Source organism: Pristis pectinata, chromosome 30, assembly GCF_009764475.1.
Source record: "Pristis pectinata isolate sPriPec2 chromosome 30, sPriPec2.1.pri, whole genome shotgun sequence".
Lineage (NCBI taxonomy): Eukaryota > Metazoa > Chordata > Chondrichthyes > Rhinopristiformes > Pristidae > Pristis > Pristis pectinata.
The window spans coordinates 16,264,553-16,290,544 of NC_067434.1; the positions used below are offsets into that span (position 1 = coordinate 16,264,553).

At 44.8% G+C, this 25,992-nt stretch overlaps 1 protein-coding gene across 1 annotated transcript in view; it reads left to right on the forward strand.

The window, feature by feature from the left end:
• The window catches only part of cdh23 (cadherin-related 23), a 710,459-nt gene that overhangs the window by 258,798 nt on the left and 425,669 nt on the right, over window positions 1-25,992 (forward strand). Inside the window, 5 exon segments of the mRNA XM_052041602.1 lie at window positions 7,164-7,352; window positions 8,122-8,128; window positions 15,048-15,104; window positions 15,107-15,195; window positions 25,549-25,707. Coding sequence (XP_051897562.1) covers window positions 7,164-7,352; window positions 8,122-8,128; window positions 15,048-15,104; window positions 15,107-15,195; window positions 25,549-25,707 — 501 coding nt within the window.

Below are 25,992 nucleotides of genomic sequence, written 5' to 3' on the forward strand. Positions count from 1 at the left end.
GGATGGGTCAAAGGTAAGGGGGCAGGCGGCGTGCGGGGAGGGGAGGAGAAGGAGAGAGAAACAAAAATGGCAAGGAGAAAAAAGAGAGGCTTGGAAAGGGAAGTAAAGAAAAGATAAATGAGGCAAGGTGAGGGGGAGGGTGTTGGTTTACTTACAGTGGGAGAATTTGATGTTCAACATATAAAAGTCACTTGGACAGGGACGTGGATAGGAAAGGTTTAGAGGGACATGGGCCAAACGTGGGCAAATGGGATTAATTTAGGTAAGTATCTTGGTTGGCATGGGCGAGTTGGGCCGAAGGGCCTGTTTCCGTGCTGTATGACTCTATCACTCTGACTGACTGTCACTCTCTGATTCTAATGGTGTAGCAAAATTCCAATGTAAAGCTTATCAAACTGTATACAGATTGTGCTATTAATGGAACTTTCCTGTCAACCATTTGTGACATTAGTTGGAGATGGGTCTGCTTTATTAGACTTGCAGTGTGACTGTGACTGGAAAAATATGGCCATGGCCTTTATTCTGTCGTGTCCTCCACTCAGTTTTCCTCCATTTTGTCAGAGCTCCTTCAACTTCTCTTAATCGTTCCTGAATTTAGATGCACCACCAATGGCAGCTGTGCTTTTCACTCAAGGCTGTAAGCTCTGAGGTTCCTTCTCCAAATTCCCTGTCAACTTTTGCTCTGGTGTTCCTTAACACCACCTTCTTTATCCAGACTTTTGGTCAATTGTCCTAATACCCCTTGCATTAGTTTGGATTCTCTGTTTTGACTGTAGTATTATCAGTGGCACTGAAATGTCCTTAGTGCATTACAAACACAATGTAAATGAAGGTTGTTATAGTTGTTTTGTAAATTTGAAATGTTTGATACACAATTGTTTACCTAAAAGGAGTTGATAGGATAGGTACACTGTTTACTATAGTGAGGAATCCAGAACTGGGCCCTAATGTAATAGTTACAATTGTACAGGGTGTTGGTGAGTATTGTGCACAGTTTTGGTCCCCTTATTTAAGTAAGGAAAAACTAGCATTGGAAGCAGTCCAGTCAAGATTCACTTGGGCTGATTCGTGGGTTGAGAAGGTTCTCCTATCGAGAGTGCCTAAAGGAGTTAGACCTGTATTCTTTGGAGTCCAGAAGAACGAGGAATGATTTAATTGAAACATATAAGATCGTGAAAAGGCAGAGTACAGAAAAGCCTGGATAGAGTGGACATGGAGAAGATGTTTTCATCAGTAGGAGAATCTAAGATCTGAGGGCACTGCCTCAGAATAAAGGGATGTCCCTTTAGAACTGAGATGAGGAGGAATTTCGTCAGCAAGAGGGTGGTGAATCCGTGAAATTTTTTGCCACAGAGGGCTGAGGAGCCTAAGTCATTGGGTGTATTTAAGGCAGAGATTGGTAGGTTCTTGATTGGTGAGGGGGTAAGGGTTACAGGGGGAAGGTGGGAGAAAGGGGTTGAGAAAAAAAATCAGCCATGATTGAAAAGGGGAACAGACTTTATGGGCCAAATGGCCTATTCTGCTCCTATATCTATGATCATATGGCATGACAAGATAGGTGTTAAGATGTTTCCATTTACGGGACAGTCTTGAACAAGGGGATCAAGTTACATGATAAGGAGATGGTCATTTAAAGCTGAGGTGCAGAGGAATTTCTTCATGAAGAGAGTGGTGAATCCCTGAAATCCTCTACCCCGGAGGATTGTGGTGGTCGTTAAAGAGGGGGGAGATAAATTTTTGAAAGATTGGAGAATTGATGGCTGTGGGGAACTGGCACAGAAGAGTTGAGGCCTGGGGCAGATAAACCACAAACATATTGAATGGTGGAACAGGCTTGAGTGGCCTCCTCCTGCTCCTATTTTCTTGTGTTTGGGAGTGAAATTGGCAAGCTCTTATTCACCCAAAGTGTCGTGGAAACCTAATGCTTTTGTCCCAAATGACTCGGATGCTGGGAACGACTGGAGCTTGCAAGACTGAGATTGATAGATTCTGAAGGGGTGGATCATGGTATGTGGAGGAAAGGCAGTTAAATGGAGTTGGAGTGGGCATCAGCTGGAGGCATCAGCTTGAAGGTTAGAAGGGCTGAATAGTGGGCCGGGCTGAAGGAGTTGAATGTCCAGCCCTCTAACGTGGAGATCCACAGTCCCAGATATTACTTTGAGAAGACTTCGCTAAGCCTGAGAGTCTACGCACCCAAGTGTCAGTTCAATCACAGTACAACCAGCTCGGTGGCGGATATTGACAGCCTCAAGTTCTGCCGTGAGCTGTGTCTCTGTTTTCAATCAACATTAGTACAAGGGCATTGAGCTGAAAACAACTTGGGTAATTACACAGTGAGATGATAGTTCCCTGAAAGGATGCTCTGGCAGTTCTGCATAACAATGCAGTAATGCACTTCAGTGCAATCTCACTTAACCCACAATCTTCTGAATGTTGAGTTTGCAAGCTTCCAGCTAGAAAAGGGGCTTTAAGGGAAATTGAGGGGAGCAACTTCCCCAGGTATCTTAGTAGTGGTACATCAGATGCCAGGTCCAAGCAGAAAGACCCAAGCAAGGTTGTCATCCTAGTCTTCAACCAGTGGAGGCAGCTTAGAGGGAGAGGAAAGTGAAGGCAACAAATGTTTGATGAATGGAACTTGTTCCTTTTAGCTTGTTGGTGTTTGTGGGAGCTCAATTGTCTGCCGAGTTTTCTGCATTACAACAGTCACAACAGTTCTTTTCAAAAAAAACTACTCCATTGGTTATAAAATCCTTTAGGGGGTGTTCAGAGATGTGAAATCTGTCTTCTATTATTGTTGGGAAGTAGCAAAGTGGAATCCCTGCTGGATAGAGCAATTTCTTTCTGTGCACAGCTCTCACCAAGAGAAAGTATTAAATTGCTTGGATAGAAAAATTGCAGTTGTACTTAGTAGGAAAAAAATTGATTGGATGAAATAAAGGCCTTGATCAAGAATGAGACTTCGAAATGCTGGATTGTTCAGACTTTTCAGTTATTAATATGTTCCTGGCCACGTATACAATTTTTACCTAGTCACATAGTTAAATCCGTGGTCATTAGATCAAACGGTGAGATTCAAAATACACTTTGGTCCTTCAAGATCCGTGCTCAGTTTTATGGAGCACCCAAAGGTTTTGGAAGCAGATTAATTCTGGGCAGTGGTTTAAGTCTGGCTGCCATAATGCTGAAAGATTATGCCTAAAGCATGCAGATTAACCTCAGCCATGATGTGAGATAATCAACCAGTTGTTTCAGTTAGATTTTCACAGTATGTGTTCTGAAGAGCCATATCTTACTTCTCTTTGACCACCCTCTTATGTTATTTCCTGATGCCCTCATTCCAGTCCCTCTTCTTCCCTGTTCTTATGCCTATCCCTTCCACTGTTCTCTTGCCTCTGCCTCCCCCCCACCTCCCACTATGTCCTTCACTGTCTTTCCCTCCCCTGTTCTCCTTTCTCTTGCTCCTCCCTCCCCAACTTTTCATCACCCTCCCCCATTTCTCCTTTCTTCCCTCAATCTGTCGTTTCTTGCCTTAAGGTCCTCTTTCTCCTGTGTGCGAGCGGCAGGCGCGCACATCACACTCGCTCGCGCGTGCGCGCGCGCGCACACACACACACACACACACACACACACACACACACACACACACACACACACACACTTCTGTCACGTCCTCCCTCATGCCCCTGCATCTCCTTTTCCTTGTCCATTCCCTCTCTTTGAGAACTAAAGGACTGCAGATGCTGGAATCTAGATGAAAAACATGTTGATGCTGGAGGAACTCAGCAGGCCAGGCAGCATCTGGAGAGAAGCAGGTGGTCAACGTTTCGGGTCGGTCCTGAAGAAGGGTCCTGACCCGAAACATTGACCACCCACTCTTCTTTCCATGATTCAGTTAGAAGCCTGATGCCTGTTTATTTCCTTCACTTCTACTTGTCACTTACTCATTACCAGGCCACAAGAGAGCCCTGGGCCATTGGGAAGATTCCCATCCCAACGCTGATCAGGTAATCCAACTCGAATGGGCAGAATTGGTCTTTTGGGAAATGTCCGTGAGGGTTGTAACTCACTCTGTAATATGGCAATCAGGAACTTGTCATCCTAGCAAGAAAATTGAGCTTTGATAATTTTGAAAGTATGACCTTAATTATTAAAAATGTCTGTGAAAACTATTAATGAAATTATTGAAGAGTTAGTTACTCAAAAGCATTGTTGTAGGGACTGTGCTTGAACCAGCTCACTCTGAAACTGTCCTGTCACATTAGTGTGATGTGGTGAGTTAGTCTGACTGTAAATCAATACCACAGGGTCAGTCATTTGAGGCAGTGCTCCTGGATTTATAAAGCTTTACAGAGTAAAATATGTTATGTATTCTGACTTCACCTTCAGGAGGCACTACCTTAAATCTTTTTAACTCATCATTCTCATGATGCTGAAGTAACTCAAAACCATTCACTGTCGTAACAATTCCATCTTAGAATAACATGCGGGTTGAAGGAATGCATTTTAGTTGGAGGGAATAAAGAAGCAGAAGTGGTCCTTCTTAGTTTAAGGAGAGATGTTTCAAGAGAGTGAGTAAAGAGAAACCATTTTAACCAGCATTAGAAAACCAGGGAGCACAGAGTTCAGCTACAAGGCAAAAGGAACTGAGGGGAATTCCTTCAGTGCAGTGAATTGTTGTCGTTGGAAATGTGCTGCCTGAAAAGATGGTGGAAACAGATTCAACACTACCTATTGAGGAGACACGAGAGACTGCAGGTGCTGGAATCTGAAGTGACGGACAAGATGCTGGAGGAACTCAGCAGGTCATCCAGTCCAGATGAAGGGCTTTAACCTGTAATGTCAACGGTCCATTTCCCTCCACAGATGCTGCCATGCTGCCTGACCAACTGAGTTCCTCCAGTGTCTTGTTTGTTCCTACCTCGTGAGGGAGATGAATCAATACCTGGCAAGGCTATGACTGGCAGAGACTGGGCAATATAAAACAAAATGTCAGAAATATTCAGGAGGTCAAACGGCATCCATGGGGAGAGAAACAGAGTTCATGTTTAGTCGATGAGCTTTCATCAAAAGTAATTGGATAATTTTGTCGAAGAGACAACAGATGCATGAAGGGCCAAAAGGCCTCTTCTATGGCAGTTGATTTATTTAATCTTACAACTTCCTAACACCAGCAATTTAGAAAAAACATTTTCCTCAAAATTAATCCCCCATTGGTGGTAGTACTGCACCACGTGGCAGTGGGATTAATTTCTGAGGCAGAGCGCAATGTGATCTCTTTACTAAAAAGTACATTTAGTGCATACCACTGAGGATGAATTTTGGGGCAGTAATGCCAAATATTGCTGTAAATAAAAAAAAATGCCCAAAAACTGACGTCTGCAATCATTAAAGGCATCTGATGATCAGTGTAGATGGAAATGTGCGGCTACAAGGAAGTGGGTTCCAGGAAGTCCTGTGGAAAAACCATTGGTAGTGATTGTCTGAGTACAAGTGGTTGCTCACGACAAGAATCAAGCAAGACTTGTCGTACCCACGATGAAGAGGTGTTGGAGAATGATGGGCCAGTTCAGCATTTCCAAGCATGCCAATAGGATGGGGAGGGAGAGATTGCCCTCATTACAGTCATGTAGGATGCCATCGACCAGAGCTGGTTTGGTTCTGTAGCAGTACAGAAATCTAGAGGGATTCGAACAAGGAATTCTGCGAAATTTGCGAGAATAAAGCACGTTCAGGGATTTGAGAGAAATGGGTGGTTGGAGTGGGCATTGAGGTGGAAGTGTCAAGATTATTTTTTGAAGGAGAAGGGTGTTTGTTCATGAGAGACATTAATGGCAGTGAAAGCAGGAGCCAGGAAGTCAAGTTATGTGGCAGAGACTCACTGAAGGATGTTGGTGGTGTGGAAATTGGTGGCAATGTGGGTTTGGAACCTATGTGGCCAGAATTTTGAAAGCACATTTCTCAGTGAATTGACTGATATTTTTGTCAAGAGACAAGCGTAGAATGATGAAGGTTTGGTTTGGAGAAGGGAAACCTGGGTAGAGTGCAGTAGACGGAAATGATTGCGATGGCGTTGCCTCTGGTTGAGATGATGGGAATAGTGAGACCAAGTGAAATGATGAATGAAAGGCGTGTGAAGTTTGAATGGGGGAGCTGATGTGTAGGGAGGGCAATGAACTTGGAGGACTGGGAGGAAGGTGAATCAAGGTGGAGATTGGAATCATAGGGCATGTGAAGTAGTTTGGTACAGGGATTGAGAGGAATGTAGTTAAGATGTCTCAGGAAGAACAATTTTATGGTACTTGGGTGGGCAGGAGCAAACAATGATTTAAAATAAATGTCATGCAATAGAAACAGAATTTGATTCCTTCAATCACCACAGACTCAATAGTTATCAGTTTGCCTTTTCAGTCAACCCCTCTTCTATTTTTAGGTCTCCATTCACTCACTAAATTAAACCTGAAAGTTCAAATAAAATGTGCATTGAAGCATATGCACATCATTAAAAAGTGCTGACTTATCCCTTTGGATTTATGTTTAACTCCCAGGAATTCTTTTTTTAATTAAAATCAATAAGAGAATTGGTGGGCCTACAGAATACATATTTGTTAAATATGGATTTATGACTTGGACTCGAGTTGCCATTGATCTTGGGAGCCTAACAGCTGGATAAGTATTAAAAGAAATATTTATTACACTTCAACAAATGTTACTTATTTAGGCTTGAAAGAGGTGCATAATCACAAGCTGGCTGCCACAGTTGTGTACTATATTATGGCTGGATTCTATCAATAAATAGACCTCATCAAAAAATGATCCATCATAATCCATTGTAGTGAAGTGTTGAACTGATGGAGCCTGCAGCCCTCTGAGGAAGATGCGCTCAGACTCCCATCTCTTCTGGTGTGTATCGGCCATTCCCAGACTCTCCTCCAAAAAAGAACTGGGAATACTTCTGATCTCCTGGCAACCGTTCCTTCCACAGCCAATGCCACCATTGCCTGAGTGACCGGTCATTGCTGTTTGTGAGATCTTCCTGTGTGCGAAAAGGCTGCCGCATTTGCTGATGCGCACCCGTATTCGAGGGTCAATGCTCTGAAACATTATTGAAAAGTTACATAAACTCTCATCCCTCTGAAACGTTACCTTTCTCATCTTCAATGTAGGGAACTGAACTAAACGATGACCGGACACCATCAAACGCGACCGTCTCTACCACGTTTAATATCCTGGTCATTGACGTCAATGACAATCCACCAGAATTCAACCGGTCTGAATACAGTGTCAGCATCACAGAACTGGCCCAGGTGGGCTTTGCTCTCCCACTCTTCATCCAGGTGCAAGATAAAGATGATGTAAGTACAGAAGTACAGCTAGTGAAACTCTCAACTACCTGGGCTTGGGGCATTGATGCCCTTGTTTCGTGCACTGTAAACCCAAGCCAGTTTGCCTCATTCATAATGGAGGAGTCAACGTATTATGTCCATGGGTCACACAGTGGTGCGGCTAGTAGCGCTGCAGAGACTAAGGTTCAATCCTGACCTCTGTGCCGTCTGTGTGGAGTTTGCATGTTCTCCCTGTGACCATGTGGGTTTCTTCTGGGCGCTCCCAAAGGTTAAATGGCCACTTTAAATTGCCCTTAATGTGCAGGTGAATGGTAGAATCTGGCGACACGAGACTGCAGATGCTGGAATCTGGAGCAACAGTCTGCTGGAGGGACTCAGCGGGTTGAGCACTATCTGTGGGGGGGTGGAACTCTCAGCGGTTCGGATTTCCCTGGATATGGGGAGAATAAAATAGGATTGGTGTAAAATGAGTGGTTGACCATCCATGTGGACCAGTGGCCAAAGGTCGTGTTTTTGCTGTATATTTCTATGAAGATACTGAGGGTTTGTATTTACACTGTGCTTATAACAGTAGAATGTTAATTGTGCTTATGAGGAATGTCATCAAATAAAATTTGACACACAAAGAGCTAGTTAGGCAGGTAAAGATCAAAGGCAGGTTATAAGGAGAAGAGAGTGGTTGACAGGCAAAGAGGCTTTAAAATAAAAACAGAAAATGCCGGAACACGCAGGAGGTCAGCATCTGTGAAGCCATGGAGAGGTCATTCTCTCGGACAAGAATCTAGGTGCCTTCCGAGGCCTTACTTCTAAACTAATGTGAATTAACGTTTGGATAATTGATCAAAGATTTAAACATGATTCACTAGTTACCACTGGGAAAAAAAACTTTTCCTAGCTTGTGAAATGATTGTGTACACGATCCTTCCATCAATCTCCCGCCTTTCAGTGTGTTTTATCCCTCTATATCTGATCCCCTGTTTGAAAATGGTTCTTTCAATAGCTTGTCACCTCCTCCAGGAGATTAGGTTGCTGGGAGTCTGTGAAGATGAACAATTGTACATCGATCACCTGGACAAAAGCCAGGTTAATTGGCTTTCTCCATTCCACCACACAGTTGTATTGCCGCACTATCTCGCCTCCCAAATCCAAAAGGCATCACAATCTCTTCCTTCAGTCATCTCCTCTAACTTCTGCTACCAAGTGCCAATATTTCATCTGCCTTGAAATATTTCAATCATTGAGGCTTTGGTACAAGTGCAACAAGTCTTCCTTATCCGCGCATCACAGCTTTTCACAGCAGAAAAACACATCATTTGCCCCAATTGGTCCATGCTGGTGTTTATCCTCCACCCAAATCTCATGCCACTCCTGTTTGATCTAACACTGTCAGTCGCACAGCACAGAATTAGGCCCTTCAGTCCATCACATCTGTGCCGACCATTGCGCCCATCTATGCTAATTCCATTTACCCACATTATGTCCACGGCCTTTGATGCCTTGGTGATTCAAATGCTTGTGTAGATGTTTCTTGTGAGGGTGTCTGCTTTCACCACTTCCTCAGGCAACTCCTTCTAGATTCCAACCACTCTCTGTATGGAAAATCTCCCTCTCAGATCCCCTCTAAGCTTCCTACCTCTCAGATTAAACATGTGCTCTTGTCTTGGACAGCCCCACCATGGGACAAAGATATTTACTATCTACCTTTTTTCCTTCCTTCTCTTTGTACTGTTTTCCTCTGAAATGTGAACATGTATAATGTAGAATGTAATTTCAAAATATGGATATGAACAGGTTCATGATATTTCTCAATCATGTTGGTTACAAGTTTATTTGTTGTTTCCCCTGGGTGCTCTGGTTTCCTCCCATATGCCAAAGATGTTGGGTTAATTGGCCACTATAAATTGCTGCTAGACTAGAGAATGGGGATGGGAGAGGGAAAATGGGATTGGTGTAGGATTCGTACAGATGGGTGCTCGATGGGCTGTCGTGCCGTATGACTCTCGACTGATTTCTCCATTGTCTATTTGTTATCTCCTGCATGTTTCTGGCTGAGAAGCCAGAAATCGTATCGTACTAGGGGACCTTATTCCTCATTCCCAGTGATCATGGTTTTCCAGGAAGTCAATTTGCCGAGATTGATAACAGCCAGGGTCAACTCCTTGAGGACATTTGGGTGGGGACAGTGCAAGTAGTTGAGTTCATTTTGAGCTTAAATTATTTAAATATAACTGAGTATTGTTAATATGGGTGGAGCATTGGCTGGTTGGCAGGAAGCAAAGAGCGGAAATAAAAGGATCCAGTTCTGGTTGGCTACCGGTTACTAGTGGTGTGCCGCAGGGGTCGGTGTTGGGGCCGCTGCTTTTTACCTTGTACATTAACAATTTGGATGATGGAATAAATGGTTTTGTGGCTAAGTTTGCGGATGACACCAAGATAGGTGGAGGAGTAGGGAGTATTGAGGAGATAGGAAGGTTGCAGAGAGACCTAGACAGTTTAGGAGAATGGACAAGGAAATGGCAGATGAGATTCAATGTTGAGAAATGTGCAGTTGTACACTTTGGAAGCAGAAATAAACGGGCAGATTATTATCTAGAAGGAGAGAAAATTCAAAGTACGGAAGTACAAAGGGACTTGGTGGTACTCGTACAGGATACCTTAAAGGTTAACCACCAGGTCGGATCGGTGGTAAAGAAAGCGAATGCTATGTTGGCATTCATTTTGAGAGGTATAGTGTATGAAAGTAAGGAAGTGTTGATGAGGCTCTACGGGGCACTAGTGAGGCCTCATTTGGAATACTGTGTGCTGTTTTGGGCCCCACATCTTAGGAAGGATGTGCTGACGTTGGAGAGGGTTCAGAGGAGATTTACGAGGATGATTCCAGGAATGAAAGGGCTTACGTATGATGAGCGTTTGTCGGCCCTTGGACTGTACTCACTGGAGTACAGAAGAATGAGAGGGGACCTCATAGCGACATTTAAAATGTTGATAGGAAAGGACAGAGTAGATGTGGCTAGGCTGTTTCCCTTGGTGGGTGAGTCCAGGACCAGAGGGCACAATCTTAGAATTAGAGGGTACAGTTTCAAAACAGAGATGAGGAGAAATTTCTTTAGCCAGAGGGTGGTGAATTTGTGGAACTCCTTGCCACGTACAGCAATGGAGGCCAGATCAGTGGGGGCATTCAAGGAGGAGATAGATAGATATCTAAATAGTCAGGGTATCAAGGGATATGGGGATAAGGCCGGAAATTGGGATTAGAGTAGTTCCCACCCCTCCCCCCCATTCCCCATTTCTCATTTCTTTTTTTCCCTTTTCCTTGGAGCAGACTCGATGGGCCAAATGGCCTGCTTCTGCTCCCTTGACTTGTGAAAATCGCAACATTGGAATGGGGAAATACAACACAAGGTTTTTCACTGAATCATTAAAGCAGACTAAGGTAACGCTGAAGATAAATAAATTGACCCACATTCCGCTATATAACATTTTCATACCACAACTAAACATACATTTACTAGGTGGGGTATTTGTTTTAGACTTAATAAAGACATCAACAGTATTATAACATGCCTTGGGATCCTGGTAATGAATTTGATTGAATTGCACCAGGCACAGTCTTAACAAGTCCAAACCACTGAAATGTTAATTTGCAGGAAGTTGGTGGTTCTCTGGTTCTCCCTGGACTCTGTAGAGTTCAGTTGTCCATCTTTCCAATTGTCCTTTCGAAGTTTGTTTACAACGTCTCAAGGCAGCTCTTCAGGTACACATGAGCAGATCGCTGCAAGAAAGATTTAATTTGGCATAGGCTGCGTGGCGTAGTACCAAGAAATAGATTGAAAAGGGGGAGAAAAATCAATGGCTTTAGCCATCAAGCAGAGATAAGCTGGAAACCTGTTGAGTCTGATTGATCACTCCTGTATCTGTCTGTGTGGAACTTGAGTGATAATTCAGAGGGTGACAACAGGACAAGAGAAATAGCAAAATTGTAATGATTCTTTCAGTAACTTTAACTGCTAGAATAAGGCATGAAACACTTGTCCACTTCACTGCCTTTTGCTGCTCATTTAATTAAAATGTGGAGGATTCAAACCCAAAAGGAAATACTTTGTATTTTTTTCCCCAAAATTCCCTAACATAACATTTAGAGCAATTTTTTAAAAAAAAGCAGTAATTACAATCCCTCTTTGTTCAGCATTTCATAATTTATCTTCTTTTTAATTCCCGGCATGAACCCAACAGATGGGGAACAGGTGACCTGCTGCCTCCCTGCCGTTGATGCCACTCATGAGCTCATACTGCTGCATATGTGATGCTCCAAACCCTTTCCTGGTGGAGTTGTGTCAGCTGGGGAACTGCTGACAGAGGAGGAACTTCCTCTTTGGGAATGCATGGACTTAAAAGATTTCTGTAATATCTTCAGAGGTGGAGAGTGAGGGATGGGCATTGGTAGGAGAGTGGTGGTGAAGTGGAGGTTGGGGGATGGATCGGCAGAGATAGGTGTTGTGGGAGGGTGGGCTTATCATGGCTGGATGAGCATATATAGATGGGTGTATGTGGAGGAAAGCCTATGTTTGGGGTAGGTCATCACTTGGATATAAGGCAGTGTTGGGAGAGAGAGTCCAGCAAGAGTGGGAGAAGGCATAGGAACTGTGGGGTTACCAATGTATTCCAATAAGGGACAACTTTGAGGGTGGGGTGTGTTATGTGTGGGTCTACTAAACTCCGTGTATAGCAGAGGATTTCAGATTAGCAGCTGTGTCCTGTAACCATAGATGTTGTCTGACAGGATATTAAATCAGTGAAAGAGCAAAAGGAAAATCTAGTGCAGTCGATGATTGCCTGTTCCTGAAATGTGGCCAATAAACTCCAAAGGCAGCCCGTCCTGAGAAAATACATAAAAAAACAATTGTTTCTTTCAGAAAGCTGGCTGTTTGCTCTTTAATCTAGAGGACAAGGATTTCTCTCTCCCATAAATCGGGAAGATGATCACATGTCCTTCCTTTCTGCTGTCACACTTCACGATCCTTTACAGCAGCAGTAACTTTATTATGTCATCAGTTGCTCCTTCTAAGGATTTGTCGCTGTCCTTGGAATTCCCATCCCTCCTTCGTCACCTCTCTGGTTTTATGGATGAATGGATGTCCTGTATCAACATCCTGCAGAACTGAGAACTTTCAGAAGAATGAAGTCTAAAATAGGACTGTTGGGGATGAAGTGTTGTGGTGGGGGAAGGTTGTGTTTGTGTTTACTGTTGGTGGACACTTTCATTTGCAGAGAGTTCCTGTTTGCCAGCTAGTTGGCTGGAGTTGAGTATTTAACATTGGTACCTTTGGGAACTGGTTAGGCATCCAATCCCATTGTGGATTCCAGGCATAGTCCTGCATCTTTCCACTGCCTTTTGGGTGCACATTCTTCAGGGTGAGGCAGAGCGTCGTACAACACAGCAATGGGCACTCCTCGGCCCACCGAGTCTACTCCACCATGAAGTATGCATTTACATGATACATTATTCTCCCCACATTCCCATTAACTCAGCCCAGATTTTACTGCTCACCTACACATTAGGGGCAATTTACAGCGGCGAGTTAACCCACCAATGGGCACATCTTTGAGACGTGGCTGGAAAGCAGAGCATTGGAAGGAAATCCATGTGGTCACAGGGAGAATGTGCAACTTCCACACAGACAAGCGCCCGAGGTCAGGATTGAACCGAGATCACTGGAGCTTTGAGGCAGGAGCTCTACTAGATGTGCCATTGTACCACCCCAAATGTGTTGAAACAATAAAATCAACAAGCATAGATGATCTCACCTGTAGGTGAGAGGAAATCACTGCCACCAAATATCTTGTGACCCGTTTGATTTTCATTATATTGGGTTTGATCTGTTGGGCTTCTTTGTAGTGTTTTGGGAGGTTAGATTGATGTGAGATCTTATTGTAACATGAAGAGTTGTATTCACTGCACTTAGTACATTGTTAAAGTAGTAGCAGGAGCACAAAGGGTTGCCTTGACTCCGTCCCAGTGATTATTCGATCTTAAGCAATTGCTTCTGTGAGGTTGGAAGGTTTTGGGAGATCCTCACCCTGCAATTGTCCCATGTGCCTCGAGACCACAGTCCCTCTGCGGAGGTCTGAAACTAAACTGCACACAAACTCGTGACTCCATAACCTAGGTAATGAAGAAACTTTGGAGGAAAATGAGGAGGAAGTAAAAGTGAATGGTGAAGTCAGTGATATGTTTATTAAGAGCATGGCAGAGAGGAGAACAGCCAGCAGTTCATGACATCTCTCACATCAGAGGAACCCTGAACATCCAGCTGAGCCACTGAATTAACTTCCTGCTTCTTTGATCCTTGTTTTCTATATCCATGGGTCAGCAGCAGGAGCAGAAACAGGCCGTACAGCCCCCTAAGCCTGCACAACTATTCAGTAAAATCACAGATAATTCTGTACCTCATCCACTTTCCTGCCAGTTCCCTTAATTGATTCCTTTCAGTTGCTCGTCAGAAATAAGATGCACGGCGCTCGAGTTGAATGTTGTTTGAACCTAGCTCTACCACTCATCAGTTTAATCTGCCGACCTTCATTAATAGTGCTTGGTGTAGGGAGGTACAGAAGAGGGTTGGGTGTCGCTGTGGGACAGGTAGGAGGAGGGGTAAAATGGAATTAAAAGGATGAACTGTTTTTATTGTGTGGTGAATTATTGGCATGGGAGCAAATTAATTGCAAATAGAAGGCTTTCAAAGCTCTGCAAGATTGCTGAATTAAAATTCTTGAGTAAATTCTCACTCCTGTGGTCTGGGTGGTCACATCGAGTGGCTTGATGTACAATTCAGAGGGTAATTAAAAAATCAGCCATAATTGTGTGGGTCAGGAGTCTTCCCCTCCCTCCCTCTTCCCCCTCCCTCCCTTTCCCCCTCCCTCCCTCTTTCCCCCTCCCTCCCTCTTCCCCCTCCCTCCTCCCCCCTCCCTCCCTCTTTCCCCCTCCCTCCTCTTTCCCCCCTCCTCCCTCTTCCCCCTCCCTCCCTCACACTTTCCCCCCCTCCCTCCCTCACACTTTCCCCCCTCCCTCCCTCACACTTTCCCCCCTCCCTCCCTCTTCCCCCCTCCACATCCCTCTTTCCCCCCCTACCTCCCTCTTTCCCCCTCCCTCCCTCTTTCCCCCCTCCCCTCCCTCTTCCCCCCCTCCTCCCTCTTCCCCCCCTCCTCCCTCTTCCCCCTCTCTCTGTCCCTCTCTGTGTCCCCCCCCCCACCTCTCTCTATTTCAGTTTTCCCTTCTGTTTTCCAGAATACCTGCCTTTTTGAGTGTGCACCTGTGACTTACAAATCACACCCCTGACAGCTGGCTCGCTCCCTGCTGTTGATGAGTGGAAATTCTCATTGACAAGCCACCTCTCGTTAGCCTGTGCATCCCAAGGCTGGGAGCCCAGACACAGCCTAGTCACAGTCAGGCAGTTTAGCCATTAGTGGCACTCGATGCATGAAATTGGAGCACCGTTTCCTGATGGTTTCCCACTTGATTCTGAGAATTCTGATTATACGCTGTTAGCTTGAGCCATTATGTTGCATAATTCTGACATCATTTCTGTTTCCTTCCCTCACCACCTTTCCCATCCCCCAAGCTGTTGCACAGACCCTGTGATTTGTGTTCAAGGTGTTGATCACAGTTCCAAATCATCATAACCAAACCTCAACTTCATCTCTTCCCAGGTTCCCACAACATGTTTGACGTCCAGCTCATTGGAAACAACTCGGACCACTTCACCATTTCCCCACCTCCGGCCAGGGCAAGATCGATATCCGGATGCGAGTGGCCGTGCCCCTGGATTACGAGCACATCGCTCACTACGAGTTTTCTGTAAGTTGTCTTGTTTGCGTTCGTTTCGGGAACAATGTTCTATTAAAGGGGAAAAACACACACGGACACACTGTTCTGGAAAAACCAAAGCAGAGGTTCAAGAAGGCGGTTCACCATCACCTGCTTTAATTAGGGATGGGCAATAAATGCTGGCTCTGCCAGATCCCAAAAACTAGCATATGAGAAAAAATGCTGGTCATTCAGTGCCTCAAGCCTGCTCCCCCCATTCAGTTTGTGGGGGGATGTGGGCAAGCCCAGCATATATTGCCCACCTTCAATATCCTCCAACAGCACTATTATCATTCTATGGCACTGAGCGATATAGGTGAAGCAGGGACCAAACTAATGGAAACCAGGCTGTGGATGCCTTGCCCTTGCTGCCTGAAACATTAGGAAAGTACTCAGTAGAGGACATAACCAGCAACAGGAGTAGGTCAGATGAGCTCCACCATTCAGCAACATGGTGGCTGATCCTTCAGCTTATTTTCTTGCCAAGTCCCTGTCTATCTTAATTCCCTACTAGCTCCACCATTGGGCAGCACAGTGACCCAGCTAATAGGCTACTCCCTCAGATCTCCTGTGGCCTGGTTAAATCCTGACCTCCAGTTCTGTCTGCAGCAGAGACTGTTCCTCAGGTCAAGGGATTGTTTTTCCTATGACCGCATGGGTTTCCTCCAGGTACTCCAGTTTCCTTCACATCTTTAAGGCATGCAGGTTGGTAGGTTAATTGGCTACTGTAAATTGCTCCTGGTGTGTAGATGAAGAGAGAATTGGGGGAAAGTTGTTGGGAATACTGTATATGGAGAATAGCTTGGAGAGAAAATTAGTGTGGGAATGGGAGTGCTCCATGCATTGGCATAGACCTCGATGGGCGAAAATGTCTTAAGGAAATATGGAAATAGTGCCCAAAATACTTCAAGCCCTCTATTCGGAGCTCACCCTTGCCAGAGATCCCATGGTGGTTAGAGGAAACATCTCAAGGCCGTGCTGAAAGCAAGAGGGGACATCACGAACTGGGAGAAACAAGGCCTCAGTGGGCCCACATCTTCCATCAGGCAGTGGGCCGGTTGAGGAGAAATGCTCCACTCTCGAAGCTGAAAAGGGGGAGAGGAGGAAGGAAAAGGGCGAGAAGCTCCTGCCACAGGCAGCTGAAACCGTGAGGAGATGTCGCACCTTCTGCAGGCGGGTTTGTGGTTCCAGGATTGGACTCCCAAGTCACGTCGGAACCATGGGCAAATCTGCAGCAGAGGTTGTGCCTCAAATCAAGGATTGCGGCTAGGCAGCACCCAAAAATCTGAGGACCTAGCATTCATGGGCACCCTCTAGTGTAAAGGAGGGGAACTGATTTCTCCTGCTGTGCATCTTCAATTCCAAAAAATTCACATTGTTTCTGACAAGATTTTTTCCTCATTTCAATTTGGAATATTGTGAGCAACTGTGGGCCTCCTCTCTAAGGAAAGATGTGCTGGTTCTGGAAAGGGTCCAGAGGAGGTTCACAAGAATAATCCCGGGAATGAAAGATTTAACATATGAGGAGCATTTGATGTCTCTGGGCCTGTATTCGATGGAGTTCAGAAGGATGACTAGGATCTCATTGAAAACCTACTGGATACTGAAAGGCCTAGATGAGAGTGGACGTGGAGAGATGTTTCCATTAGTAGTAGAGTCTAGGATCTGAGGGCACAGCCTCAGAATAAGGAACGTCCCTATTAAAACTGAGATGAGAATGAATTTCTTCGGCTAGTGAAATCTGTGGATTTGTTGCCACAGGGGGCTGTGGAGGCCAAGTCATTGGGTGTATTTAAGGCAGAGATCGATAAGTTCTTAATTGGTAAGGGGATTAAGGGTTGTGGGGAGAAGGTGGGAGAATGGGTTGAAAAAAAATCAGCAATGATTGAATAGCGAAGCAGACTCGATGGACCAAATGGCCTAATTCTGCTCCTATATCTTATGGTCAATTCAGAATGGTCAACCTGAAACCATTCTGCCTGTATCTAGATTCCTTCAGCCTCAGTCAACAGCCTTTCAGTAATAAAACAGAAAATGCTGGAAGCGTTTAGCAGGTCAGGCAGCATCTGTGGAAAGAGAACAGAGTTAACATTCCAGATCTTAGATGCTTCACCAGAACTTACTCAGGGTTGGTCCTCAGGAATGCACTGCATAGATTCGACATGTTGGGAAGAGGCTTCGTGGCAGGGTGCTCTTGTTTATAGCCGCTTCCCATCATGCATTTGGAAGTCACATGACCTGCACCATTCAGCAACATGGTGGCTGATCCTACACATGAGGGGCAATTTACAGTGGCCAATTAATCTACCATCTGCAAGATTTTGGGACGTGGGAGGAAACTGGAGCATCTGGAGGAAATGCACGAGAGACGCGCAAACTCCACACGGACAGCACCATAGGTCAGGATTGAACCCGGGTCTCTGTTACTCAACCCCTCAACAGTGCTGCTCAAGTAGTGGTATATTGGTGCCTTTTTCATGTGGTCCGTCATTCTTTGTGCTTCCACTTGGGTAAGCCAGGGCACTGCACTGGAGACACAAACATTGAGTATGAGTCATAGAGGGGTCACTTTCGTTCTAACACTTTGAGCGCTAAATCTTTGGGTTGTTACAGGGTGTTCAGCCCAGATCACAGCACCAACATGCTCTTCTGCGAGCTATTCCAATATACAGTCGGTTCCCTCGGATTCCGCACGGAATGTCTGGATCTGAGTTGGAGACCATGTTGGGAAATTCTGCTTCTGATGTCTCAATTCCTCCCTTCCAACCTCTCGGTGGTAAAATGGGACTGAAAACAAAAAGCTGCAGTTGCAGCGGAGAGAGCACAGGATTTTTGCACCGTGGAGTTTCTGTTGTTAAAACACCTTGGATCTGAAAATAGTACACCTGGTTTCCAGCAAAATGACATCAGCAAAGCTAAGTGGAGGGAGCAGAATAGCAGAACAAATCAGGGGGAGTTACACAGGAAACTTAATGCTCCATTATTTCTGGTACTCGATGATAAACCAAGAGGTGTTTTTAGACACCAAATGGAAGAACTCAGTTGAGCTAGTTTGCAATCTGCGCAACCAAAAGAATCCCCACAGTGTGAAGTGTACACACACGTCAATCCCCGAACAACAGGACAGCTGTGAACAAAATGCCAGCAGTGTGAAGTATGTGCACAGGGAGAAGTCTCATTAGCAAGTAATTTATGTTCCTCTGTCATGTATGTTTGAGCAACCCTTTTATTTCAAAGTCCTTACCCTTCTTTAACCCCCCCCACCCATGGCTTCCCCCACCCCTTCCCTTATAATTGCCAACTCTCCAGCCCACCAGGGTAAGCACTGTTCCCCCAGTTCCAGCGTCGTTATCATTTCCAAGTTGAATCACTTCATCACCTTCAGTTGCCAAGGGCCAAAGCTCTAGAATTCCATTTCCTGGCCTTTTCCCCCATTGCTTGGCCTCTCCCCTTCTCCCCCCCCCTCACTCAGCCTCTCCCCCTCCCCCTCCCCTCGCTTGGCCTCTTCGCCCCACCCCAATCCACCCCCATTACTCACCCCTCCTCCCCTCTCGCTCAACCTCCCCCTGCTTCGCCCGAGGCAAACATGAACATACTTCCTCTCTTCCCTGTCTCTATTTCTCCTTTTGTAATCTGCTCAGATCTTCTACTTTGACCAAACTTTGTTTATCCGCCCCTAATGGGCTGGATCGCGCTGACAGCCATCCAGCTGCAGTATGTGCATCTGGAATTTAGCCCTTTGTATCATAGTGTGGCAGCATCTGACCTCTTGCTCCTCCCGTGGACTAACCTCATATCCTGGCTGTATCCGGCCACTCGTCTTTATTCCATCCGAGCTAGTGCATTTGTGTGTGACTCCATTCAAGTGAAACATTTTCAGTATATACTGTATTTTTCAGCTAAGTCTTAAAAAAAGATCCAATTTGCCTTAATGTTAATTGGCCCTTTACGAAGATGTTCAGAGGAGACTTTCCTGAGTACTCTCTGATAATCTGTGTGGTTTTGCTGTTCCCAAAATGGCTACTGTATTCATCTTGTTTATAGTCACTGCTGGAGGCCTGCACAAACCAAAGTTGCTGTTTTTTTTCACATGGCCTATTTTCCTTTGAGGTGCTTATTGTTCCTTCGGCATTTTAATAGCTAGTGATTTTCAGATTTAACAGCCCCAAGTATCATTATGGCTCATAGCTGTTAAAACATGGAACAGCTTAATAGTTCTTATTATAAAGCAGGCATATCTGAGGCAGGCCTTGTGTCTTAATGTTAGTCGAGCAGAGATCTGTCATTAACCAATATTATGAGGCCATATGTGCACAGTATGCTTGTTTGTGTGGTTATAATTGCCTCGTCAACCAGTGTAATGATGTGGATAAAGGTAGACATTCTTTTAAAAGTCTTGAAAAGGAGTTGTCTTGGAGGGTTGATAACATAATGATCATTTTGATAGGACTATATTCTAGCACAAATATTGGAACTGCGCAGTGAATGTACTCCTGAGATAAGGCTGTCTCCATAAACCTCCAGTGCAGAAAAAAGCTATTTAGTCCAATTAGTTTGAATTAATTTCCCACATGCTCCTCCTCCCACCTATCATTTCTTTCTCCTGATGTGCTTAACCACCTTTTACCTAGTATCTCTGCTCTTACGGAAAGGGCCTCAAGCTAAGGGGGCAGGGTCTCAGGAGAAAGAGCCGATGTGAGGAGGAACTTCTTCTATTCATGAATTATGAATCTTTGGAACTCAGAACACTAGACAGCCCACATTGGTCCATGTTCCTCAAATGCTTCAGGTGCAAATGAGATCATGTTGTCACCACCTAGGGGTTTCTCCAGTATTGAATTCTTCAACTTTTACGCAGCTCACTCATTCTTTGTGTCCGTTTCGGAAGTGGCCGTTTCTAACCGTTGACATTTTGGTTCAGGTTTTTCTTATTCTGTTCATATAGTCTGGCATGTCTCACAGCCTTGCCAGTTACAACACATGAGAACAGTACAGCACAGGAATGGGCCCTTCAGGCCACGATGTTGTGCTGAACTAATTAAACTAATAACTAAATGTCGAACTAAACTAATCCCTTCGGCCTACACAATATCCATATCCCTCCATTCTCTGCACATTCATGTGCCTATCTAAGAGCCTCTTAAACGCCTCTATCGCATTTGCAATCCCTGACAGCACATTCCAGGCACCCACCACTCTTTGCGTAAAAAAAAAAAGAACTGGCCCCGCACAACTCCTTTGAATTTGCCCCCTCTCACCTTAAATGCATGCCCTCTAGTATTAAACATTTCGACCCAGGGGAAAAAGATAACAGCTGTCTACCCTCTCTATGCCTCTTGTAATTTTATAAACTTCTGTCAGGTCTCCCCTCAGCCTCCGTCGCTCCAGAGAAAACAACCCAAGTTTGTCCAACCTCTCCTTGTAGCACATGCCCTCTAATCCAGGCAGCATCCTGGTAACCCTCTTCTGCACCCTCTCCAAAGCCTCCATGTCCTTCCTATAATGGGACGACCAGAATTGAACACAAACTCATTACGCCAAAAAGTTAATGTACAAGTGACTGCCCCAGTTAACCTATTTGGTCTCAGCCTGTCAGAGACATTCCCGTTGTTTTACCCATCCTTACACCACCACCTCTGCTGCTGAAAATGAACATATTTTCCTATTTTCTCCAATTCTGATGAAGAGTCCCATAACCCAAAACATTAACTCTTTCTCCTTTCACAGATGCTGCCTAACTTGCTGAGTGTTTCCAGTATTTTCTGTTTTTTTTTAAATTTCAGATTTCCAACATCTGCAATTTTAGACATAGAACATAGAACAGTACAGCACAGAACAGGCCCTTTGGCCCACAATGTTGTGCTGACATAGCTAATCCCTCCGACCTATAGAATGCCCGTATCCCTCCATTTTCTTCTCATTCGTGTGCCCATCCAAGCCCCTCTGAAAAGCCCCCAATGAATTTGCCTCCACCGCCTAATCAGACAATGCATTCCCAGGCATCCACACTCTGAGTAAATTTTTTTTGATTTATAAGGAGATTCTTTGGATTTATTTGTGGTTGTTTATTATCTGTGGCCCAAACTTGATTTTCCCACCCTTCCTACAAATGGAAACGTTTGTCTATATCTGTCCCTCTCAAACCTGTTTATATTTTGGAAGACCTTCATTAGTCGGGGTATTGAGTTTCAAGAGACGCGAGATAATGTCGCAGCTCTTTAGAACTCTGGTCAGACCATACTTGGAGTATTGTGTTCGGTTCTGGTCGCCTCATTATAGAAAGGATGTTGGAAGCTTTAGAGAGGGTGCAGAGGAGATTTTACCAGGATGTTGCCTGGTTGGAGAGCATGTCTTATGAGGTTAGGTTGAGCGATGTGAGGCTTTTCTCTTTGGAGAGAAGTAGGATGAGAGGTGACTTGATAAAGGTGTACAAGATGATAAGAGGACATAGATCGAGTGGACAGTCAGAGACTTTTTCCCAGGGTGACAATGGCTAACACGAGGGGACATACTTTTAAGATGATTGGAGGAAGGTATAAGGGGGATGTCAGGAGTAAGTTTTTTACACAGTGGCACGCATTTGCCTGCAGAGGTTGTGGGGGCAGATACATGAGGGACATTTAAGAGAACTCTTAGACACATGAATGATAGAAAAATAGGGGGGAAGGGTTAGATAGATCTTAGAGCAGGATAAAAATTCTGGGCTGAAGGGCCTGTACTGTGCTGTAGTGTTCTATGTTCTATGACCTTTATTATCTCACCCCTTTTGCGGAGATGGAATCCACAGCCTATTCAGTCTTTCCTGGTATCATCAGTGTAGACACCTTGTATTTTTGTTTTCTCTCTCATCTGTGTAATACAGAGCCCAGATATCATGCAATCTGATCGAACTGCTGTTCTATGTGGTTGCTTTTGACTTTGAATTCCAGTCCTTCAGATAATAACTCTGCTCTGCAGTTTGCAGTATTGGCAGCTTGGTTTAACCTTTGGCACATTTACTGGAGTTCTAAATCAGTAATCTTGGACCTATTTGCTTCTCTCTCCCATTGGTTTTTATCTTCCAAGGGTTGCATAACTTCCTCCAACCAAAAATACACCTTTTCAATATTGAAATTTAAGCACTTGCCAACTAGGGTTCTGTCACTGTAAGCAAGTCTGTCTTCAGTGTTTCTACAGTGGGTAATTTCCCAAGGTTTGAATGGCCTGATGCCAGGGTTACCTTTCAGCACTCTAATATATTTTTTACAGTTTGTTGCTGGTGTTTGCTTTTCACAGACTCATGCATAAACATGCATGCCTTTGGGTCTCAATTAGGAAAGAAATGCTGTGTATTCATATCCATTACCAAGGGAGTAATGGAAATCTGCTGTATGATTGAGTAGTTTAGATTCATTTATTAAGATATGTAATTGGAACCAACTGTACATTCTGATACCAAATGCAGGCGTTTTGCTCACTGCCAGTGTTGTACGGTGTATTTTTTGGTGAAAATACAAACGTAGCTGGCAAATCTGCATTTCATGATTCCTCCAACTGTTGTCCTTTACTGGAAACAAAAGCAGAGCTTTGTAGTATTGAGGCAACTTGTAAATGTATGTTGCAAGCTGTATAGTGGTTGGAATGGGCTTCTCCATCTGCCAGAACAATATTTTGAAGAGATGATGGGTCAACAATTATTTTTATAAAAAATTTGTAGTAAGGCGTTTGATAAGGTTCCTCATGGAAGGCTCATTCAGAAAGTCAGGAGGCATGGAATCCAGGGAAACTTGGCTGTGTGGATTCAGAATTGGCTCGCCCATAGAAGACAGAGGGTGGTGGTGGATGGAGCATATTCTGCCTGGAGGTTGGTGACCAGTGGTGTTCTGCAGGGATCTGTTCTGGGACCCCTGCTCTTCATGATTTTTACAAATGACTTGGATGAGGATGTGGAAGGGTGGGTTAGTAAGTTTGCTGATGACACAAAAGTTGGTGGTGTTGTGGGTAGTGTAGAAGGTTGCTGTAGATTACAACAAGATATTGATAGAATGCAGAGCTGGGCTGAGAAGTGGCAGATGAACTTCAACCTGGATAAGTGTGAAGTGATGCACTTCGGGAGATTGAATTTGAAGGCAGAATACAAGGTTAATGGCAGGACTCTTAGCAGTGTGGAGGAACAGAGGGATCTTGGGGTCCATGTCCATAGATCCCTCAAGGTTGACGCGCAGGTCGATCGGGTTGTTAGGAGGGCGTACGGGGTGTTGACCTTCATTAGTCGGGGTATTGAGTTCAAGAGCCGCGAGGTGATGTTGCAGCTCTGTAGAACTCTGGTTAGACCACACTTGGTGTATCATGTTCAGTTCTGGTCGTCTCAATATAGAAAGGATGTGGAAGCTTTAGAGAGGGTGCAGAGGAGATTTACCAGGATGTTGCCTGGATTGGAGAGCGTGTCTTATGAGGATAGGTTGAGTGAGCTAGGGCTTTTCTCTTTGGAGAGGAGGAGGATGAGGTGACTTGATAGAGGTGTACAAGATGATAAGAGGCATAGATCGAGTGAACAGTCAGAGACTTTTTCCCAGGGTGACAATGGCTAACATGAGGGGGCATAATTTTAAGGTGATTGGAGGAAGGTATAAAGGGGATGTCAGGAGTAAGTTTTTTTACACAGAGAGTGGTGGGTGCGTGGAATGCACTGCCGGCAGAGGTTGTGGGGGCAGATACATTAGGGTCATTTAAGAGATTCCTAGATAGACACACGAATGATAGAAAAATAAGGGGTTATGTGGAAGGGAAGGGTTAGATAGATCTTAGAGTAGGATAGAATTGTGGGCTGAAGGGCCTGTACTGTGCTGTAGTGTTCTATGTAGAGTATTGAATTCCGGTTTCCATGATCACCCGTTGGGTGGACACGTGGATCGTTCGGAACTGCAGAGGGGAGGTATTGAAGATTGTTTAGCCAGTTGGGTGATCTTTTGATGCAGCAGAGGTTGTCGTGGAGACAGGGATAGGCATACATTTAGATCATGGTTCTTCTGTGCCTGGTTTCTATTAGCTGGTATTGGTTTGATGATTTCATACACGTTGTACATAATAAATCTAATGTTACTCAGTTTTAATTCCTGGATTCAGCAGCTGGAGTTGATATCTGGCTCCTTAATCCTGCTTGGCCATTCACACAGTCTACAGCTGAACTTCTATACCACATCATACTTTTCTCTCTCTTGGGAACACTCATCTCCCATGTGTCCTCCCCACCCCTCTCCCCCTTTCATTCTCCCCCTTCTGATCTTCTTCTGATCTTCCCACTTTTGTCCCCTTTCCCATACTCCTCCTCCTCCAGCCCCCATCAACACCGTTCGTCCGCCACCCCCGCCTGGTCCCATGCACGGATTATCCACACGTTTTACCCCCTGCACCAGTCTGATTCTGGTTCCAGCTGCTCTATACCTCACCCCTAATGGTTCCTGTTATCAGCTTCCCTACGTACACATTCCAACACTGGTAGCCTTTGTGTTATCAATCAAGATGTCTTCACTCTTCTTGTCCTCCCCCTATGTGGCTCCGCCTCTCAACTTTTTTGTCTGCCTCTATCTATCATCCACCTGCCTCTATCTCCCAACTCCATCCCTCCCACTCCCCTACATGGCTCAGTCTGCCCATAATCCTTCACCCCTCCTCAGTCCATTGGCCCCAGTCCCACCACTCCCCCTCTCCTCCATATACTGGCTATCTTCCCTCTCCACATTTAGTCCTGATGCAGGATTTTGACCTGAAATGTTGACAATTCCTTTCCTCCCACAGATGCTGCTCAACCTGCTGAGTTGCTTCAGCAGATTGTTTGTTGCTCTATATTCCAGCATCTGTAGTCTCTTGAGTCTCCAAAATTTCTCTCTAATTCTCTGCTCCCTCAATTTCCTTAATGTCCAGAAGTCGATCGATTTCGGATCTTGAACCTAGCCATCAACTAAGCATCCACCGCACTCTGAGCTAGAGAATTCAAAGGTTAACAGCCCTTGAGCAACAGACAGTCTGCTGGGGAACTCAGTGCATTGAGCAGTATCGGTGGGGGTAGGGGAAGAGTTGTCGACACAGCTGCAATCAGGACTGATGCAGGGTTTGGACCCGAAATGTTGACAATTCCTTCCTTCTCACAGATGCTGCTCAATCCACTGAGTTCCTCCAGCAGATTGTTTGTTGCCCTAGAAAACCAGCGCTTCTATGGTCAGTGCTGAAGAAGGAGCTGTGTTTGGGGGTGGTGACGATGGCGATTGTTGAGGTCTGGGATATCATTTATTCTGAAGCTTCACCAAACTGCAGTTTTAGTCTCCTCATATTCATTCTCAATTTCTTCCTCTGTCCTGAAAACAGCTCTTTGCGAATGAGACTTTCTCGGATCATGTTGGTTTTGCTCGAGTGAAGATTGACCTCATCAATGAAAATGACAACAGGCCAGTATTCAGCAAGCCTCTTTACAACGTGAGCTTATATGAGAATGTCACTGTTGGAATCACGGTCGCTGATGTTATTGTGAGTACCATTTGTTTTGTTCTGGAATAGCAAGTTAGGAAATAGTTTTATATTGAGTGAAATGTGAAATGACTTCTTGATCTTAAAAAGACATCAAAGCTCTTAACTTGTGCTAGTCAATGGGTTGATAAGTTTAAAAAATGCTATGTGGTTCTTCCAGTGCATTTGCTTTTGATATCTGGCGTGCCTTGATCTGCCTCCTACTTTGTCAGGAAATGAAAGAAAACAATGATTTTCAGATGCTTTGACAAACCAGTTAACTAAATGCATGGCCTTTAAATTATT